This window comes from Numida meleagris, chromosome 16, assembly GCF_002078875.1.
Source record: "Numida meleagris isolate 19003 breed g44 Domestic line chromosome 16, NumMel1.0, whole genome shotgun sequence".
Taxonomy (NCBI): Eukaryota; Metazoa; Chordata; class Aves; order Galliformes; family Numididae; genus Numida; species Numida meleagris.
The window spans coordinates 6257462-6274944 of NC_034424.1; the positions used below are offsets into that span (position 1 = coordinate 6257462).

Below are 17483 nucleotides of genomic sequence, written 5' to 3' on the forward strand. Positions count from 1 at the left end.
CCGGTTCTGTTTCCATTACACATCATGTCTCTTTGGAGTAATCTTTTCCCCTTCATAACGTCAGTCACCGCAGTGCTCAGTGGGGCACGCTCCATCACAGAGACATTAATAAGCTGTAATTGAAGTTAATGTGCCATGGCCGGGACACATGGATCCAGTTAGGAGAAATCAGATTGAGCAGAAGCGAATCAATTTCAGGCTGATTATTAAGATTTTTCTCCTTTGTCCTCCCTGCCCCTGTGCATGCTCTGTCTGTCTGTCCTGCTGGTGACAAGCAGTCCATGGAGAAAGGCAGGAGGAGAGAGCGATACTCATCACTGAGCAGCACCATGCAATAGACACAAAACTCTGGAGCAGTCCCTTTAGATTTCGCAAAACAGCTGGTGTCCCCACTGAGTGCCTTCCTGTGAGGACCAGGTGGGACCCACCAGCTGCACAACTTCAGCATTGCGGAGGGGAGACAGTAGGGACCTGGGGGTGCACGATCTGGGGAAGCATGGGCTTCCACCATCTGGGTGTGCCCAGGAACATCCCCCCAGAACAATGTCCACCCAGACATCAGGAAACATTTCTTCCCAGAAAGAGCAGTGCTGCACTGGCACAACTGCCCAGAGAGTGGTGGGGCCACTGTCCCTGGAGGTGTTCCAGAACCGTGGAGATGTGGCACTCAGGGACATGCCAATGGGCATGGTGGGGTAGGTTGGGGTTGGACTTGGAGATCCGAGAAGTCTTTCCCGACCTTCATGATTCTGTGATTCTATGTTCCCCCAAGAACTGACCCAGCAGCTCACAGACAGCCCCAGCCACACTCAGCACCTTTGGGAAGACCACAAAAACCCTGGTGAGCATAGTCCATGCTGCCCCTGCTCCATCCCCACAGAACCTAGCAGCCAGGCACCGGGTCCCCAGAGGTAACAGCATCCTGGTGTCAAGGACGGCCAAGCCTGCGCCAGCGGTGCCATGCGGTCCTCATTCCGTCCTCGCCTCCGCGCCAGGCAGCCCTGAGAGCTGGAAGGATGAATTTCCCTGGCACTCACCCAGGCTGGAATTAGCTTCAGTTCAAGCAAAACCTTGCTCTTGGTCATATAGTTAAATTAAGTTAAGGCGCAGCAACTGTTTGCTTTGCTTTCCTAGAGTCTCATAAAGGGCTTTACTCCCACGGAAGCTTGCTGGGAGGGAGGCAGGCAGTTAGGGACAAACCTCCCCCTGCACATAGGCATGCTGACTCTTTGTCAATAGCCAGATGCCCCAGGTCCCATTACCTGTTCCTTGCTTGGTTTTGTGAAGGTTTTTATTTCCACCCAGGTTTTGTTGCTGAGTTGTGTCCGGCTCTGAGTAGATAATAGAATTTCATCAATAGACTGAGAAGGTGATGTATGTTAAAGCACTTAATATAAAGAGACTTCTACAGGAGCCCAAATCCAATTTGGCCAATGAACTCAATTGCAGGCGTTATTGCATTCCAGGAGAAAGAGCAAGAGCATTTACACACATTACTCTGCAAATATTTACGGTCATGTATCCCTGCGATGTCCTCCTCACCCTTCCTCCCTTCTGCTGCCTGACCCCCTAATGGGGAAACTTGGTTTTGTGTTTGCTTTTTAAGACAGCTTTGAATGTAAACAATGCTCCACCAGTCAGCAGGATCTTGACAGCTGGTGAGTGTCAACTTATTTCAAACAAATAGCCTCTTGAATGGGAACAGCCAGCTAGCATCCTCTCCATTTTGGCGTCTTTTAAAATGTCTCCTCTTTGCAACCCAAACCTCAAATCATTTCAAAGGGCAGCAAGTGGGCCTCCTCCCCGCCGGGAGGACTCATCAGTCCCCACCACACAACCAGAAGCAAAAACCCGCAAGGAAAAAGAGCCACTCACAGCACGTCCCTCTGACCTAACCCAGGGCTTTTTTCTTTTTCTTGTTCATTTTTTGGCTCTTCAGAAAGCAGCAAAACCCAAAAGCCTCTCTCCCTGCTTTGCACTGAAAGAAGCAGAGCATTAAGATGGCTCTTCCTCCCTATTCAGCCTCAGCCACAGCTCAGTTACTCTCCCTGCTCTGCTCCTAGATGAATGAGCCCCATTCTGTGTTTGCATGGCCCCTTTGGCCCCCCTCTGCCCAAGAGATCCTCAGCAAGAGACAGCACCTCTTACATGGTCTGGCCATTAGGAGCTATTTTTCCTTGCTTCTGCACGCACAGATGGGCCAGAAACAATCCAAGCTGAGCGCTCATCATGCTTTGCCCAACAGATCTGCTCCATGCTTTTGCTGAGCTGCCAAAACAGTCACAAAGGAGCAGGTAAAAAGTGGGTGAGCTGCGGCCAGGCAGCTGCTGGAGCGTGCTGTGAGCATGGCTGGGGATGACAATAGAGAAAGGGGAAGAGTTATTCATGTTTCCCCAAGAGCTGAGATCAGTTGAAACACCGTTTTCCTCCGGGATGGAGAGGAAAGAGCTCCCTTCAAACACATCATCCCTTGAGACTCATTAAAGGCTCATCAATTACAGTGAGAGCAAACAATTCAGGGGAAAGCGATCATAATCCTTCCTTTGGATGGCAGTCATTAGCAGCTTTCCGCTGTGTTCTATCTCTCCCCAACGCCAGCTCGGGTAAGCAGAAAGGGAGCAGGGGGGCACTGCTGCCAGCCCAGAGCATGGATAAGAAGAGCCTGGGAGCCAGCAGGAGGGGACCAGGTCTGCACCACAACCCTGGGCCACCTGCAGCAGCATCCTCACCTCAAGCAAAGGGTGGAGATGCCAGTGTGGGCTGGACCAAAGGGAGGCTTTGAAAGAGAGGTGGTGGCACACCATCATGGCTCCCGCTGCCCCACGTCCTCGCCTGTGCAGCAAGGAGGTCAGGAAGGAGAGGAGCAAAGAGATGTCCCTGAGTTTCCTGCTCTTCAAAATGCAGCTATGGGCGGAAAAGAGGTTGTGAAACACATAGGGATCTTTGGAAGGGAAGGAAGGGCTGAGAGGTCTTTTAAAACTTGTTTCTAAAGTCATTGGTAGTGAAAGCTCAGGGGAGGTGGCTGCTTTCCCGCAGCAGCCCGCGGGCTGTGCCTGCTCCCGCAGCCTGATGGCTTGGCACCAGCACGCCTCCAGCCGCTCGCTGCTGTGACCTCCAGGATGCTGACTTGGGGAAATGCAGGGACGGCGAGCTGCTCTTTTACGGCTTAAAAAAAAAAAAAGAAGAAGAAGAAAAAGAAAAAAAGGAAGGACACTTTCTGTAAACTTTCCTTGGCTCTCCAAGCTCCTTCTCATTCCCTGGTGGAGGCATTGGCAGCCTCCGACCGCTCTGCATCACTTGGAGGGAAGGCAGCAGCCGAACGACCTGCACTAAGGATAAACTCATAAATACCCCGTCGTGCAAACTGCAGTGCGTTGGGCCAAGTGTTGCTCTGGCAACTTTTGCTGAGGCACGGTGTGAGCTTGCAATGCAAAATGCAGCTGTGTACACCTGCCAGCAGTGGACCTGGGTGTCCCCAGGTCACCAAGGGTGCTGTGTTCCCACTGGGTTTGCTGTCACCCACCACGGCTGCACCACACACGGGCTCTGATTACTCACCAAGAACTGGTGCCATCGCTGCTATTCTGGAGCCATGAACTGGAAAGAAGAATTGTAGAATAGAAACACAGAGTCATGAAGGTTGGAAAAGACCTCTAAGATCCCCAAGCCCAACACTAACCCCAGCCTATGCCCACTGACACGTCCCTCAGTGCCATATCTCCACAGTTCTAGAACACCCCCGGGGACGGTGACTCCTCCACTCCCTGGGCAGCCTGTGCCAGTGCATCACCACTCTTTCTGAGAAGAAATTTTCCCTAGTACCCAACCTGAACAGAGTAAGAACAGCCATCAGCTCTTTGGAGCACCCCGCACTCAGCGCTGTGCTGCAGGCAGAGCAGAGCCAGTTCTGGACTGGGGCCATCGCTGCCTTCCCCATTGCAGAGCGCAGGTGTCTGCCCCACTGCTGCTCTTTAAGCCTCATTGCTAAGTAGCTCCTAACCTTTCCCTTCATCCTCTCTTTCCTGAGATGGCTGCACGCCCGGGAAAGAAGAGAAGAGACGAGCAGGACGAGTGGCTCCCACCCAGGGGACCAGGCTAATGTCATTTTCTCCAGTCTCCACCAGCTGGATCTTGGCTGGGGAATGATGCTGAGCACAGACTGGCAGTGGGAGCATGTCCTTGGGCTGGAGGGGGAGGCAGGAAAGCCTGGGGAAGGGGTTAAAGCTGAGCTGCAGAGCAGGGAAGTCCGGATGCAGAAACGCTGGGGTAAAATGGGATTGGCAACCTGGGCCAGCAGCTGGCTATTAAATAATGCAGCCTGATTGATTGCTCTGAGAAGCGCTGTGTTGCGGGGTCAGCTCACTGGGGTTATAGTTCCCTGCTTAGATTGATGATCCTCAAAGGTCAAAGCCAGAAAGCAATTCCCCAGTAAAATTGATCTTTTAGATAACAAAACTTCTGCACAGTGGTGATGGACTGAGCAGTGAGAAATAGGTGAGCCAGGCAAGAAGGGCAAGAGGCCACCTCTGCTTGCTCTTTCTTTAATTTTCCTTGTTTACACCAATTAAGGAGTGAGGCTCTTCTCTGGTAAAGCAGCGCCCGCTGGCAAAGGAACAGGCACCGTGCAGGGGCGGGAGGAGGTGGCTGTGGCTCTCCAACACTGATGCTCTGCTTCAGGACCCGGTGAGGCCGCAGTGAGGCTCTGACCTGCTTTAACCCACTCCCCTGCCTGTTTCCTTCCCTCCTCCCCTCCCGCTCGCTAATTCGGAAGTGAGAGAAGGAGGCCACGTTCGCTGGACGCTGAATAATTCAGAGCCCGGCTCTGCAGCACCGACGGCCAGGCATCACCTCTTTGTGAGGGCTGGGACAGCTTTTCTGAAATCTGTCCTCACAAGGGGCACAGAGCAGCTGAAATGCATTATCCCCAGGTGTGGAACCAGCCAAAGCCACAGCATGCTCCAACTGCAGAACTGTGGGTTCTTGGAGGCTGCCAGCTTTCAGCCTGACATGACCCCTCCATCTCTGGGCTCCAATGGAACACGCCAAGCTCATCAGCCCCTGCTCCACGAGCACCATTTGTTCCCCTCTTTCTTTTTAGAGGCTGAAAAACTCCCTGTTCTGCTTGGCCGGAGCCAGGCAGGGCTGTGCTATGGGGCTGCTCACACAGCTTACGCTCAGCCGCTGAGCACAGTTTGCTAGAATTAAGGACAGGGAGGGAGGAAAGAAAGAAATCATACATGAGGTCGGTGTATCCAGCCATGCATGAACAGAGGCAGCAAAGGCAGGCTCACCACATCAGCATGGTGCCTGGGAGCCTCTATGGGGGCTCCAAGTGCTCGTGGGCATGTGTGGTGCCCACAGCCAGGAAGGGACACGAGCACAGCTCCCAGCCTCATCCACTTTGTTCATCCCCGGGCTGACAGACACAAGAAGAAACAGGCCATGTTTCCTGCAGCTTCTCTGCAAGCATTCCATTTCCCTCGGCTCTGCAAGTAGCCCTACAAAGCAGAACACTTCCTAGTCATCCTCCTCCACTCATTCACATTAGGTTCAGCATCACTATTTTCTAATGGTTCTGCTTTTAAGGTTGTACATTATTATACCATGGACAAAGCAGTGAGAAACTATTGCAGTGTGTTGGGATCCACTGTCCAGAATGAAACGGGGTGTTTGGTACCGACAGCCTCTGCCTGATGGGCTGAGCTGGGTGCTGGACAGATCCACGTGTGAGCTATGAGCTCAGCCTATGTGCTCTGCACAAGTCACCTCCCGAGTCTGAGCAACAGGAATTGCTGTGCATGGTGATAATTATTCCCTGCGCACTGGCCTGCAGCTCATTAAAAGTTTGTTAATGCTTGCAGGTTGCTGAATAGCGTTTTTCGTTTTTGCCTTCTCCAATGAGGCGCTGACTACAAGGCAGGTTCTGATGGCAACATTTCCTGGACGTTAATTTGGGCACACCGGGCTGGGGTTGCAGTGCACAAAGTGAAAAGGGGTTGTGCTGTGCAGCTTCACACCACAGGAGAAAACTCTCTTGAATTGAGCACACTGGGCAAGGGTCAAGGGACTGTCACATTGGTGTTAACTGCTCTCCACCATCCGAAAACACAAAGCTGTCCTCTCTGCCTCCAAGTAAAAGCCTACATCTGGGCTGAGAGCTGCATTTCTGTAATAGTCAGAAATGTATGAGACTCATTCCTGGGTCTGGGATGGAGACTGTCTTACCATGAAATGGTCTCTGCTCCCACGCTTGGGTGGGAGGAATAAGGAATCTCTCATCCTGGAATGCAGTCTGCAGATCCACTCAGGACATCATAACCCCCAGCACCAAATTCCCTGGGGTCAGTGAAAAAACACCACCAAAGGAACAGGAGAGGGGTAACCAACCCAGCTTCACCTCTACATTTTCAAATACAATGGGGCAAGGACAAGGTGCAGCAAGACCAACATCTCTCCTGTCTTCTTCCAGGTGCAAATGCAACCTCCACGCTAACTTGTGCACCTTCAAGGAGGGCAGCCTCCAGTGTGAGTGCGAGCACAACACCACGGGGCAGGACTGCGGCAAGTGCAAGAAGAACTTTCGCTCCAGGTCTTGGCGAGCAGGATCCTACCTGCCTCTCCCCAACGGGTCCCCCAATGCATGTAAGTAACCCGCACCTTGGCCTGCACAATGCCCATGGATGGGAGCAAGCTCTCATCTTCTCCTCCTCCGTCTCAAAGCAGTGCAGGACACTCAGTTTTCAGAAGGGAAGTGAGAATTTACCCATGGCCTGATGCACAGAGAAATGAGAGGTGATCCAGGTGGGCACAAAGGGGATTTATTGGTGGGTGGCAGATGAGTGATGAGTCCAAGGATGACCTTGTTTAGATCTGTGCAAGTATGAGCCAAAGTAAAAGTTTGTGGCTTTGTAGCAATGTAAATTATTGTCCCTTGGAGAAAATTATTAGGCCACAGTAGAGTCTTGGCTTCCCCATAGCCCATGAGCCTAGCAACGCCAGCTGCAGGAGCTGCACCATGACTATCCTGGCTGATCTCTGGATCCTGTTCTGTGTCTGTCAGCGTCACAGGCAGCGCTGAGAGCTGCAGTCCCTCTGCTCAGCTCCAGTCTCATCCAATTGCTGCAGCAAGACAGTGACAGAAGTGAAGGTGCGCAGATGAGAGAAAGGATGTCTACCCACCATCCTTCGGGCCAGGGAATTGGGGCAGGAAACATCACAGATGGGCCACTTTCTTCTGGGTTTCCATCCAGTCCACATCAACAGACTTGTTTAAATGTCATGGAGCCACAGTAGCCCCTTTGGCCTTTCAAGCAGAAGCTTTGAGCATTACCAAAGAGAATCTTTTCCCTCCCTCCCCCCAAATTTTTTGAAAGATTTATGTGCTTTAAGATGATCAAAGCTGAAATCCAGGCTCCGAAGGCCGTGACGGGAATGTTTTGTGTGTGCCAGGGATGGTAGACGAGCAGGTTCTTTGAAAGGGAACGAGCTTGTCAGCTACCACCAAGCGGCTGCATCGCTTCAAAGGAGACTGGGAAAGTTTCTGGTGTTGACAGGCACAGACATGCTGTTCTCTCCTTTTCCCTCCCCTCTGTTCCTTGTGTCTCTTCCTATCTCTTTTTCTCCTCTGCTCTTGTTTCTCCCATTCATCTCTCTTCCCATCTGTCAATCAATCTTCTTTCTTTCCCCCCATCTCTCTGTTGCTTCCTCCTCCTCCATCAACATCCTCTTCCTCTGCAAGAGGGACAGTTCTCCATACCCCTCTCCTCTTGGAGGTCTTCCACCAGTGGCCCCTGCTCTGTGTTCGTGCCAAGCTGAAGGGTTTCTATGCATTCGAATGGCAGATTTGAATCTCATGGCTTTGCAGCCCCCTAAGGGAAAGGCACTGAAACCTTCTCTCCCGCTGAGGACTGCCTGGATGCTACGAGCTGGTCCAGACCCTGCAGTCCGCACTTAGCACAGGGAACCTCAAAAGATGTGCTTGTCCTTCACTGGGCATCAATGGTAGGTCAAGATTAACAGAAAACCTATCAGCCAGGATCAAGATGGTTCTTCTATGGCAGGAGAAAGGCGTGCAATATCAGACCCTGGACAGCTAATGCTGGCCTCCTCTGTGCTTTGAGCAAAGCAGCTTTTAAGATGTCTCATCAGACATATTTGACTACGAGCAAGGCCCCTGCCAACTAATGGCTGTTTGCTCCCGCGCTGTGCCCCTGTTTGATCTCCTGCTTCCAGTGACCGCGCTTCTCCTTGTTTTTTCCAGGTGCAGCTGCAGGCTCAGCCTTTGGCAGTAAGTAAAAACATAACTGAAATGCTGGCATTTAACACCTCGGTGCATGCTCCTTGCGGATGTCGCTAGGAAAAAAAAAATGGTTGTCTTCTGTCCATTATCATTTTCCAGGCAATAAGTCTTCCCTAATTGTGCCTCATTTTCTGTCCTGTCAAAGAGTCTTATATTTTCTTCCTCTGACTTCAGCAGCCTCATTTTGCCTCTTCCTCTGGCATGGTTTCCCCCCATGAGGTTCGTTAGAATGGCAGCCGGAAAGGAAATAAAAAAAGACTCTTCAGAAAAACCACTGCTCGCTGTGAACTTTTCCCCCCAGCATTGCAGACTTTTGCTCTGAGAAGGAGCTGGGTTTGAATTATTTGGCACAGCATCCAGGCTGGGTCACCTTGGGCTATCTATAAAAAAAACACATACAGCATGTGTACGTCTGTACGTACACGTGTATGTATATGAACATATGTCTATGAAGTGTCTGCAGCAAAGAGTGGAGAGCTCAGCAGGGATTTCTATTGAAAGACTGATGGAATAATAGGACTCCTTATTTAACAAAGCTGAAGGTAGTTTGGTATCAAAGAGCCCTGAGTTTTGGGGAAGCAGTATCTTGGCTCTGAGTTTCGTGGCTCAGAATTGCCCTCCAGAAGAAACAAATCCTAGAGCTGAATGAATACTGAGCTCTTCAGTTTGCAGACAAGTGGAAAGAACTAGAGAAGTGGTTTCAGATAACTTCAAATGCAATTAAGAAGAACGCACCTAACTGAAAACTGGAGGACAGTTTTTTTTCTGGGTAAATGAACCATATTTAGAGTAATTCGATTTAAAATTTTCAAATAGAAACTAAAAGTCTCCCTTAAGTAATCTAAAAAAAAAAGAAAAAAAAAAAAGCTTTACGAATCCAAAACATTCTTTGCTTTTCTGATCAGAAACATTTTGGCAACTCTTTTCCCCTTTACGCAGCCTGGCATTCTCAGCTCTGCATTTGTTTCACTGGAAAATGTTTCCCATCAAAATTTTCTGCCAGGATGAAGCTGGGGGTGTGCTTAGAGCAATGTGCAGAAAGCAGACAGGAGGGATTTGTATCCAAGGCCAGTTAAGGAGAGATTATTTAGCCTGCATAGGAGACTAGAAGTGACCTAAATTAAGTATTTAAACTAGCTCAGGGCTATTATGAAATTAAGCACAATAATCTGCATGAAGCAGTGGGACAAACAAGGACACGAGGGCAGCAGGTGTAAGTTAAGCAGGAATTTGTGTTCCACATGTTATTTCGGTCCCGGCTGTTGTGGCAGGCAATGGGCATTGCACCCGGCGCTGTGCTGACGCCAGGACAGCGGCTCCTTCACCCCGGTGAACGGAAGATGCCAGTGGAAAGGAACAAACTGCAGTGGCACAGGTTGATGTCGCTGGTGCTGAGCAGCTTCGGGGCGGTGGGAGGAAGCTGTGCTGGGGTGGGCACGGCTCTGCCATCTGGCACGGGGATGGAAGCAAGCAGGAGCCCATCCCGCTCTCTCCTCTGCACAGGGCGTGCTTTCTTTTCCTCTTTTCAAGTTTAATGGGCAATTAGTTTATGACAGAGCTGTAAGTATTTAAGCTAATATCGGCACCAACAGGGTAAGCTGATACAGCCACAGCCTCCAGCCCTGCACGCACGCGCTCCCAGCATCACCAAGCCTTAATCCGCAGAAACCTCCCAGTGCCCCAGTTGTAACCGCGCTGGGAAATCGGTCACCAGCTCAACGGGGGGCAGAGAACCCTTCTGCACGCTGCAGTAAGTGCCTCCCACCTCTTCTCTTTGATAGCGTTTGAGCGACCGCCGCGGGTTAGCACCACCAAAACCACCACCGCCAAAACCACCACCACCAGCACCAGCACCACACCCACCACCACCAGCACCCCCCTTCCTGCCTCCACCACCACCCAGCCAGGTGGGTGCCACGCTCCCTGCGCTCTCCTTTTTGGCTTCTTCCCACCCTGGCTCCTCTGGTGGTGCTGGGGAACTGCTGTGGGTTTTCTGTGCTCTAGGATGACGCGGGGACATGGATAAAAATCAGCCTGGCAGGTTCACATCCCTCAATGTCTGAGCAGCCCTGGTTTGCTTTACCCCTATTCAGTCCAAGGGCATTAGGAGCAGGTGTCAAGGTTCCTCCAACCACAAAGCCAGCGGTTACAGGTCCACCTTGGAGCCCTAGACCACGCAACGGGTTGGCATCCCCCTCACGACCCAACCTCACTTTGTGGTTGCTCTGTTACCATCAGGGCAGCAGGAAGAAGCCAGGACTGGATGCAGGGAAGCAACAGTTTTCCCTTTTTTTCCCCTCTTTCTCCCCCTCCCCCTCCAAAAAGGCACAGTGGGAGAGGATAGGTCAGGTTTTGCTCATCTTCCTACCCAAGTTCCCCGAGGGGGATGGCTCTGTCCTTGCTGGCTCTCCAAATCCTGCCTCAAGTCCCAGCTCAAGGGCTAAACTACCGGCTGGCTGCCTGCTCAAGGGCAGTGCTCAGAGAGAATTGGTGCACACTGACAATCCCCAAGTGGCTCTGCACAAATAGAGGGCAGAGAATGGAGCTGGCACACGCCTGTAATACCCCTTCCTAATTTCTGTAATCACCCCGTGGAGGAAAACTTTTGTGCTTTCTCCCGGGGTTCCTCCTCCCCTCCCCTGTGAACAAGGAGACATCGTTTTCACTTTTCTTTTGGAAATGAGCAGATAAAACTTAACAGCAGGACGTTTTTTTTTTAAGCTTCTCATGGGGGAATTAGACACGCATTCCTCCCATTGCCATGCTTTCTGGGCCTGATATTTCCCAGGAGGACGATTTACACCCACAGTATGTTAGTAACAGTCTGTCTGGGGGAGCTGCCAGAAGCCAGTCAAAGGGATTGAGGAAACTTGATTACATGTTTATGCAAATATAGCTATATGCAGGGAGGTACCCTGCTTGAGTGGCTAATCGGGAAGCTGGGGGCTTATCTCCAACTCCCATGGACTCTGGGCAATCTTCTGCTCTGTTTAAAAGCACTCCTCACCCATATCCATGACCTCACATGCATGGGGAGGTTGTTGGCCACCCAGTGCTCCCATCACCGCCACATCCGCAGCAGCAATGGGGAACCACCTGCCCACCACACACTTGGGGTCATCTGATTTTTATCCATGCTCACCCACAGCAATGTTTTAGGCCTGTTGTTTTGGGTTTTTTTTGTGTGTGTGTACGTGGGTGGTGTGTTTAGTGCCTATCTCGCGTATGATTTGCTAGTGTTGTCCATCTGGGGTGGGCAGGGAGGCAACAACGTGCAGTGTTGGGGATGAAGGGCCAAGCTGCTCTGAGCAACCTGGAAAACATCCTGCATTTGGGGGTTATCCCTTCTCCCTGGCTAGAATCAGTGCTGTCATAGTGTTTTCATGTTGCCCCTTAGCACCAGATAGTAAGTAAATAAAGAAATGAAAGCCACAGAACAGCCACCATGTCTCTGCCTCTACCGGGGCAGGGCTGAGCTGCTTGCCTCTATCCAAGCCCTGGTGTGTTTTCCTGCACTGCCAAGGCTCACCTCAGAATGGTGTGTCTGTGATGTGGAATCAATGCACAGCCCTATTCTGCTTTAGGGTTTAAGAGAGTTGAGTAGAGTTTGCCCCCAGTTCCTACCTTTGTGCAGGAAAGGAGATTCAGGTTGGGGTTTTGCAGCTGTCACTGTCCCTTTATAGTGGGAATCTGGTCCCCTGCAAAATGTAAAGTACTTCTTTAAATACCACAGGATCTCAGAGGGGCTCTGCATGGAACTCACCTGAACCTCAGGGAAAATTCCTCATTAAAAAAAGGTGACCCCTTTGCAGGAGACACAATAACCCCGGGATGGGTAAAAATCCCAAAGTGAGACACTGTCCTTGCCTCTCTCCTCAGTTTTAGAACCATGAAACAAATTCCTCTGTACTTAAAAGCCAGCTCAGACAGACATTAATAACCTCCCCCCCCCAGGGCCCTGCCCCATCACTGTGTTGTTTCACCCTCTAATATACGCACTGTTTTCTTGCCCTCTGAATTTCTGCTTCCCACCATAAGCAAGCATCATCAGACCTGCCTCTGAGCCCGCTGCCTCTGCGCCCATGAAAGAGATGCAGAAAAAAACAGGTATTTCCAGCCAGACTGATGTGTTCTCCCTTCTCCTCCGTCCCCCCACACGCTGCGGGTAGTGGCCAGGCACAGGGCAGCGCGGCACATAGACTGGAGAAGTAGATTAGAGTTGGCTTGACACTGGGTTGCTTCTGTGCCCATTGTGTGGTGAGAGGGAAGGACTGGGCTCACGGACACGGGCTGTGGTCTGAGCACGGCAGGGGCTGCTGAAACGGGCGGAACAGCTCCCCTGAGGAGGATGAATTAAGTGCTATTCCCACAGCCTTCTGCAGCTTTGTTATTTCTAAGTCTTCCCCGGAGCCTGTCAAATCCGCCTTGCCATTTGTTGCATTTTTCCCCCACATTCAAAACAAGCAAAAGGAGCTTTTTTTTTTTTTCCACCCCCCCTTTTTCCTGCTTCCATATTCCCTCTGGTTTGTAACCTGGCAGTGCCAATTCACTTCTGGGACAAACAAAACCAACCCAAGCTTCGTTTGGGTTTTACCAACTCCCTGGTGCTGGACAAGCACACCCTACGTCCTTCTCTCCCAGAAGGTCATGGCACTTGCGTAAAGACAAGGGCTTCTCCAAGGTCCTTCCCCTGGACTTCCGCACTATTTCAAGCATCTCTTGCCCCGGTGTGTTTTTCTACAGAGTGTGACATCTTGGTTCACTTTCTGCTGCCCCACCAGAAACCCCACCAAGACCCGGGGCTGCCACCAGAGCCATAGAAGCCCCTCTTGGATGCGCCTGGTGCTCCCGCTGGCGTGGAGCGGGTTTGGGTGGAACGAGTCTCTCTCACTCCCAAAATGTAAAACTGTCCATTAATGTCACAGAGCTACAAGGGAAAAGTTCTCAGGATAATGAGCATTAATAATTTTCCTGGCTCTGCAAATGCGATTGAGTGGAGGTGTATGCGAATGACTAAAAAGCAAAATGCCTCCAGGGCTGTTTTTTATTGTGACTCTAATTAAACCCTTGCCAATTTGCACGGGGCTTTTTTCATATTCTCTTTAACAGCACATTAATATCAATTGGTTTCCACTTTCCAGCTGAAAAGGACAGTGTCTATCACCTTCTCTTAGAGCTCATCATTTAGGAAAAAAAAATTTCTTTCTTTTTTATTCTGCATTGTTTATGATCCCCTTGACGAGGCTGGGAAATCACATTTCTCTCCTACTTGGGTTTGTCCTTTGAAACTTGGCAAGGATCAAGGAATTTTTTTTCCCTCCTCCTCCTTATGTTACCCAATTGGAGCCTGAAATTAATAATATGGCTTTTAAATTTGCATTCCTCGGTTTGTTTTCTAGCAAACCTGAAGACTGCTACCACTATTGAGGAGACAGAGAGGGGTATAGAAGCAGTGGGGTTGAGAGCGTGCAGAGAAACCAAACAAGGGATCTAGAAACGTCCTGCTGCTTTAATTTCCCTGCAGGGGCTTTCAAATTCTGTCACTGCTATTTCCAAGGAATGAGCAGAGCCTGAAGCAGGGCTGAGGAGTTTACAGCAGAAATCAGGACTGGGTGCTTCCAACGTAGGATGCCTGCGTTATTTTCTCCGTGGTGCTGCTTGAAAGCAAAACTCTTCAAAGCAGAGAGTGGAAACCAGTCACTGGGAGCCCCTCTGCAAACACACAAAACCAAAGCTGTGCTTTCAGAGGGGCTGAGAACTGGCACAGCTTCCCTCCTGTCCTCTGCACTGCAGCGTGGGGACACGTTAGCTGCCGAATTCCAGCTCTTCCACCGAGGCACAAAAACCTGCATGGCACGTGCTCGCAGGGACAGCCACAGGGCCAGGTTTTGTCCTCCAGAGCAACGCAAAGCTCCCGGCTGGTTTCCAGCCCCCCCAGCACACCTCCTAACACAGCTCTCTGTCTGATTGCTGCCAGGCTACCCCGGCCTGTCGGCGGCCGCCCCGCTGCAGGTGGGCTCTCCCCCAGCCAAGGCTGGGGCAGCAGAAGGTAGGAGACGCGTGGCTGAGCCGGGTCCTGCCAGCGAATCCCTGCTCCCACTGCTTTTGTCTGTAGCTCTGCAGATCTGCTTTCCATGCATCTCTCTCTTCCTCCCACCTGGGAAAAGCTGGGGGTTCATCTGTGCCCTACATGCAGCTGGTAATCTGGTGAGGCTGGATTGAGCCTCAGGGTTTAGTCGCATACATGAAAGATGAGGATGATAAGTGGTAGAAGAGATTGTTCTCGGCTTGCTGCTGGGGTGAACAGAGAGGATCATGGAAATCCTGTTGTCTCCTGAGACCAGAATAACTTTGTAAACAGATAGGCTTGTGTCGTTTATAGCATAGATGCCTTCTTACATACTTCCTTGCTTCAGGTCTCTCATGTGTCTGCCTGCAGTGAGCTATGAAGCTCCTGGTGGGAGCCCTGGGAGCCTGTTGGGGCTGAAGTCTCTCCTCCTCGGGGCTCCCACTGGTACACATGCTTCAGCAGCTCCTGGAGGTGCTCACTGCCCTTCTCCAGCTGAGACGCCTGTAGCTATCTCCCCTGTAGACATCAGCATCCCTTCCAGTGCAGAATGTAACACCAGCTGAAGCTGGGCCAGGACACCGCCCAGCATCTGCTAATAGTCAATGGAGGACAGAAAGTGCTGGAATTCAGGCTCGTTTGAACTACTGTGCTTTTGGGCTTGTCTCTAACCTCACAGAGAGAAAAGATTGTATTTGAAATAGTAACAAGAGATAGGCCAAGACCACTTGCATCAATGCCAGGTGATGCTGACAGTCTGTACTGAACAATGGGGACTTCTGTGTCTTGGCAGTGGTTTGATTCTCTCCATCCTCCATGCAATGCAATGACCACATGTCAACACTCATCTGTCGAGCAGCTCCCCTTAGGACTAGTTTCGCTCTCTATACTAGAAGACCAATTTCCAGGAGACTTTGTCTCCCATATGTACCCCAGTGTATTCTCAACCACACATGGCTCTACCAACCCACCCTAGATACCTGAATAGAACTTCCAGTGTCCTTTTCTCACCTTTTTAAACAAGCAAGTGCAAGATCTGTATTAAATCTGATGTTCTCTCTAACTGATGCCAACTTAAGCTGTTCAGAGCCCAACAAAAGTAGCAGCACCTGAACCCAAGCTGAAGCCACCAGACCCTCCCAAGAACATTCGAGGTAAGGCCCTTTCCCAAAGATGGAGCAGGACTGTTTTCTCCCCCACTGCCCATAGGCTGGGGACAACATACCCGTCCTCAGCATGCCCCACCATCGTGCAATCCATTCTCCTACTCATAGCTGAGATCAGCTCAGTTCTGCTCATTCCACCCCATGGAAGTCTTTCTAAAGGCTCTTTTGGGTTGGCAGACGTGGATGGTTGGGACAGACCAGAGGAACCAGGAGACAGTTTCCCCAGCCACCATTCCTTGAGAGACCATTTGCCTTTTCCATACCTAGAGAACGGGGAAGATACACTGGGGGTCCAACGAGCACCAACTGGACCAGGGGCAGCCACTAATCCTGGTGGATCAGCCACCACCCAGCCCAGCATGGCAGGCATGGGGGCTCTGTATCTCAGCATTCAGATATATTTTATCATCTCGTGTAGCAGCTCCGAAGAGCAAAGCAGGGCGCACAGCACACTCTGCAGGCAAGAGGCATGGGAAGAAGTCAGGTAGGTGCTGGGATGGGCAAGCGGGCTGGAGCAGCATGGGTTCTGCAGGATTCTGTGCTTTATACCACCTCCGTAGCTTTTGTGCTCTTAGCTGTGGTCCTAGCTGCTTTTTGAGGGTGGCGAGGGGGTGTCGGCATGGCCATCATCAAATCAAGGCCACAGACAGGAGCTCTTGAGGCCTGTAGATCCTCAGCCTGGCCAAGGCAATCCCGTGTGTAACGAGGCGATGCGTGGATGGCTCCTTCTGCCCAGCACTCAGCTCTGTGCATTGCAATATTGCAGTGCATGGAATTTTTCATGCATCAAACTTTGGGGAGGGGAGAAGAAGAGGAGAAATTTAGCAGCTACCAGCTGTCTGGTGCAGAAATAGCTTTCAGCGCTGCCAGCGCGGTGTTCCTGACTTGGCTCGTCATTGTTCTCATAGCAGAGATGCTCGCGGTAGTGTAGGACGCAAAGTGGCGCGGAGCAGCAAGAAAAAGCCTGTCTCTGATTTTTCTTAAGCATCCTCAAAGATCTCAAAACTCATCCGGCTCCAACCAGACAGCGGCCCAGTGGCTCCTATTGAAACATATAAAGGTAAGAGGAGGGAGCACGGAGCTCCAGGGCTCCCAGACCTCGCCAGAGCGATGTGGAGCAGCAGCCTCAGACATGGAGAAGTTGGGGAGGGTTTGCTCTACGTAAGAGTGCTCTACGTAATGTTTGCTCAGGTGAAATACTGCTTGTGAACTGCAGCAGCAGAACTATTTGAGCTGAAGTTCTTTGGATATCGATCAGGCAGGTAGTGGTTGTTTCACAGAGGGTCTCAGCTCCTACTCAGGCAGCTGCGAACCATGGGGAAACCTCTGCCATGCTCCATCCTCCCCGATCTTCATTTCATTGCCACAAATCTCTTCCTCCAGCCTTATGTGCATGCCTGCCCATCCTTCCCTCCCATTGCTCTGCCATGCTGGAATGTTCAATGCGGGAGCCTGGACCCAAACCCCTGATCTGAACCCAGGACTGGGGAAGCTCAGACACCATCCCTGCTCATGTTGTTCTCTGCAGGCTGTCTGGGACAACTCCCGCACAGGACAGCTGGGCCACTGGGCAGCCAGGGGCTCTCCCCTCCTCTTGTGTTGTCCTTTTCAACTCCCAGAAAGATTCATTATCCTGAACACGGCACTACAGCACTGCAAGGTGTTCGCCATCCCACGTCACAGTAACAAAAAGCAAACACAAGAAGCAAGTAATCAAATTTTTCCAGCTAGAAATTAAACCTAAGTGGCTGTTTCCCAACACACGCCCACAGCTGAGAAAGGTCAGCCCTGCACGGTGGGGATGGGAGCAATGCTCTGCTCAGCAACGGCAGCCCTGTGCCACGCCAGGCAGTGTGGGGTCACCTGCCCAGGCCCACCTCCCTTGGAAGAAGCCCACACAAGCCATACATCCTAGCACATGCTCATTTTAAGCCGTAACGCACTCAGCCAG

At 51.2% G+C, this 17483-nt stretch overlaps 1 protein-coding gene and 1 long non-coding RNA gene across 6 annotated transcripts in view; one reads left to right on the plus strand and one right to left on the minus strand.

Moving 5' to 3' along the window:
* Positions 1–17483, plus strand: part of NTNG2 (netrin G2) — a 39855-nt gene that overhangs the window by 19498 nt on the left and 2874 nt on the right. Inside the window, exons 4-10 of one of the 5 annotated variants that reach the window (XR_002443625.1) lie at positions 6470–6642; positions 8261–8287; positions 10081–10206; positions 12338–12406; positions 14277–15520; positions 15951–16016; positions 16441–16592. Coding sequence is in view for 2 of the 5 variants with exons in the window: in XM_021413978.1 (XP_021269653.1) it covers positions 6470–6642; positions 8261–8287; positions 10081–10325 (445 nt within the window). In the remaining 3 variants the exon portion in view is untranslated. Of the gene's footprint in view, positions 1–6469; positions 6643–8260; positions 8288–10080; positions 11926–12337; positions 12407–14276; positions 16593–17483 lie in introns of those variants that run through there. The other 4 variants (XR_002443624.1, XR_002443623.1, XM_021413978.1 and 1 more) reach the window with 4 other exon arrangements.
* On the minus strand, positions 705–11980 carry LOC110406898. Its single transcript, XR_002443626.1, has 3 exons — positions 11924–11980; positions 3559–3597; positions 705–3165 (listed from the first exon to the last, which is right to left on the minus strand). It is a non-coding gene; the product is annotated as an uncharacterized LOC110406898 (long non-coding RNA).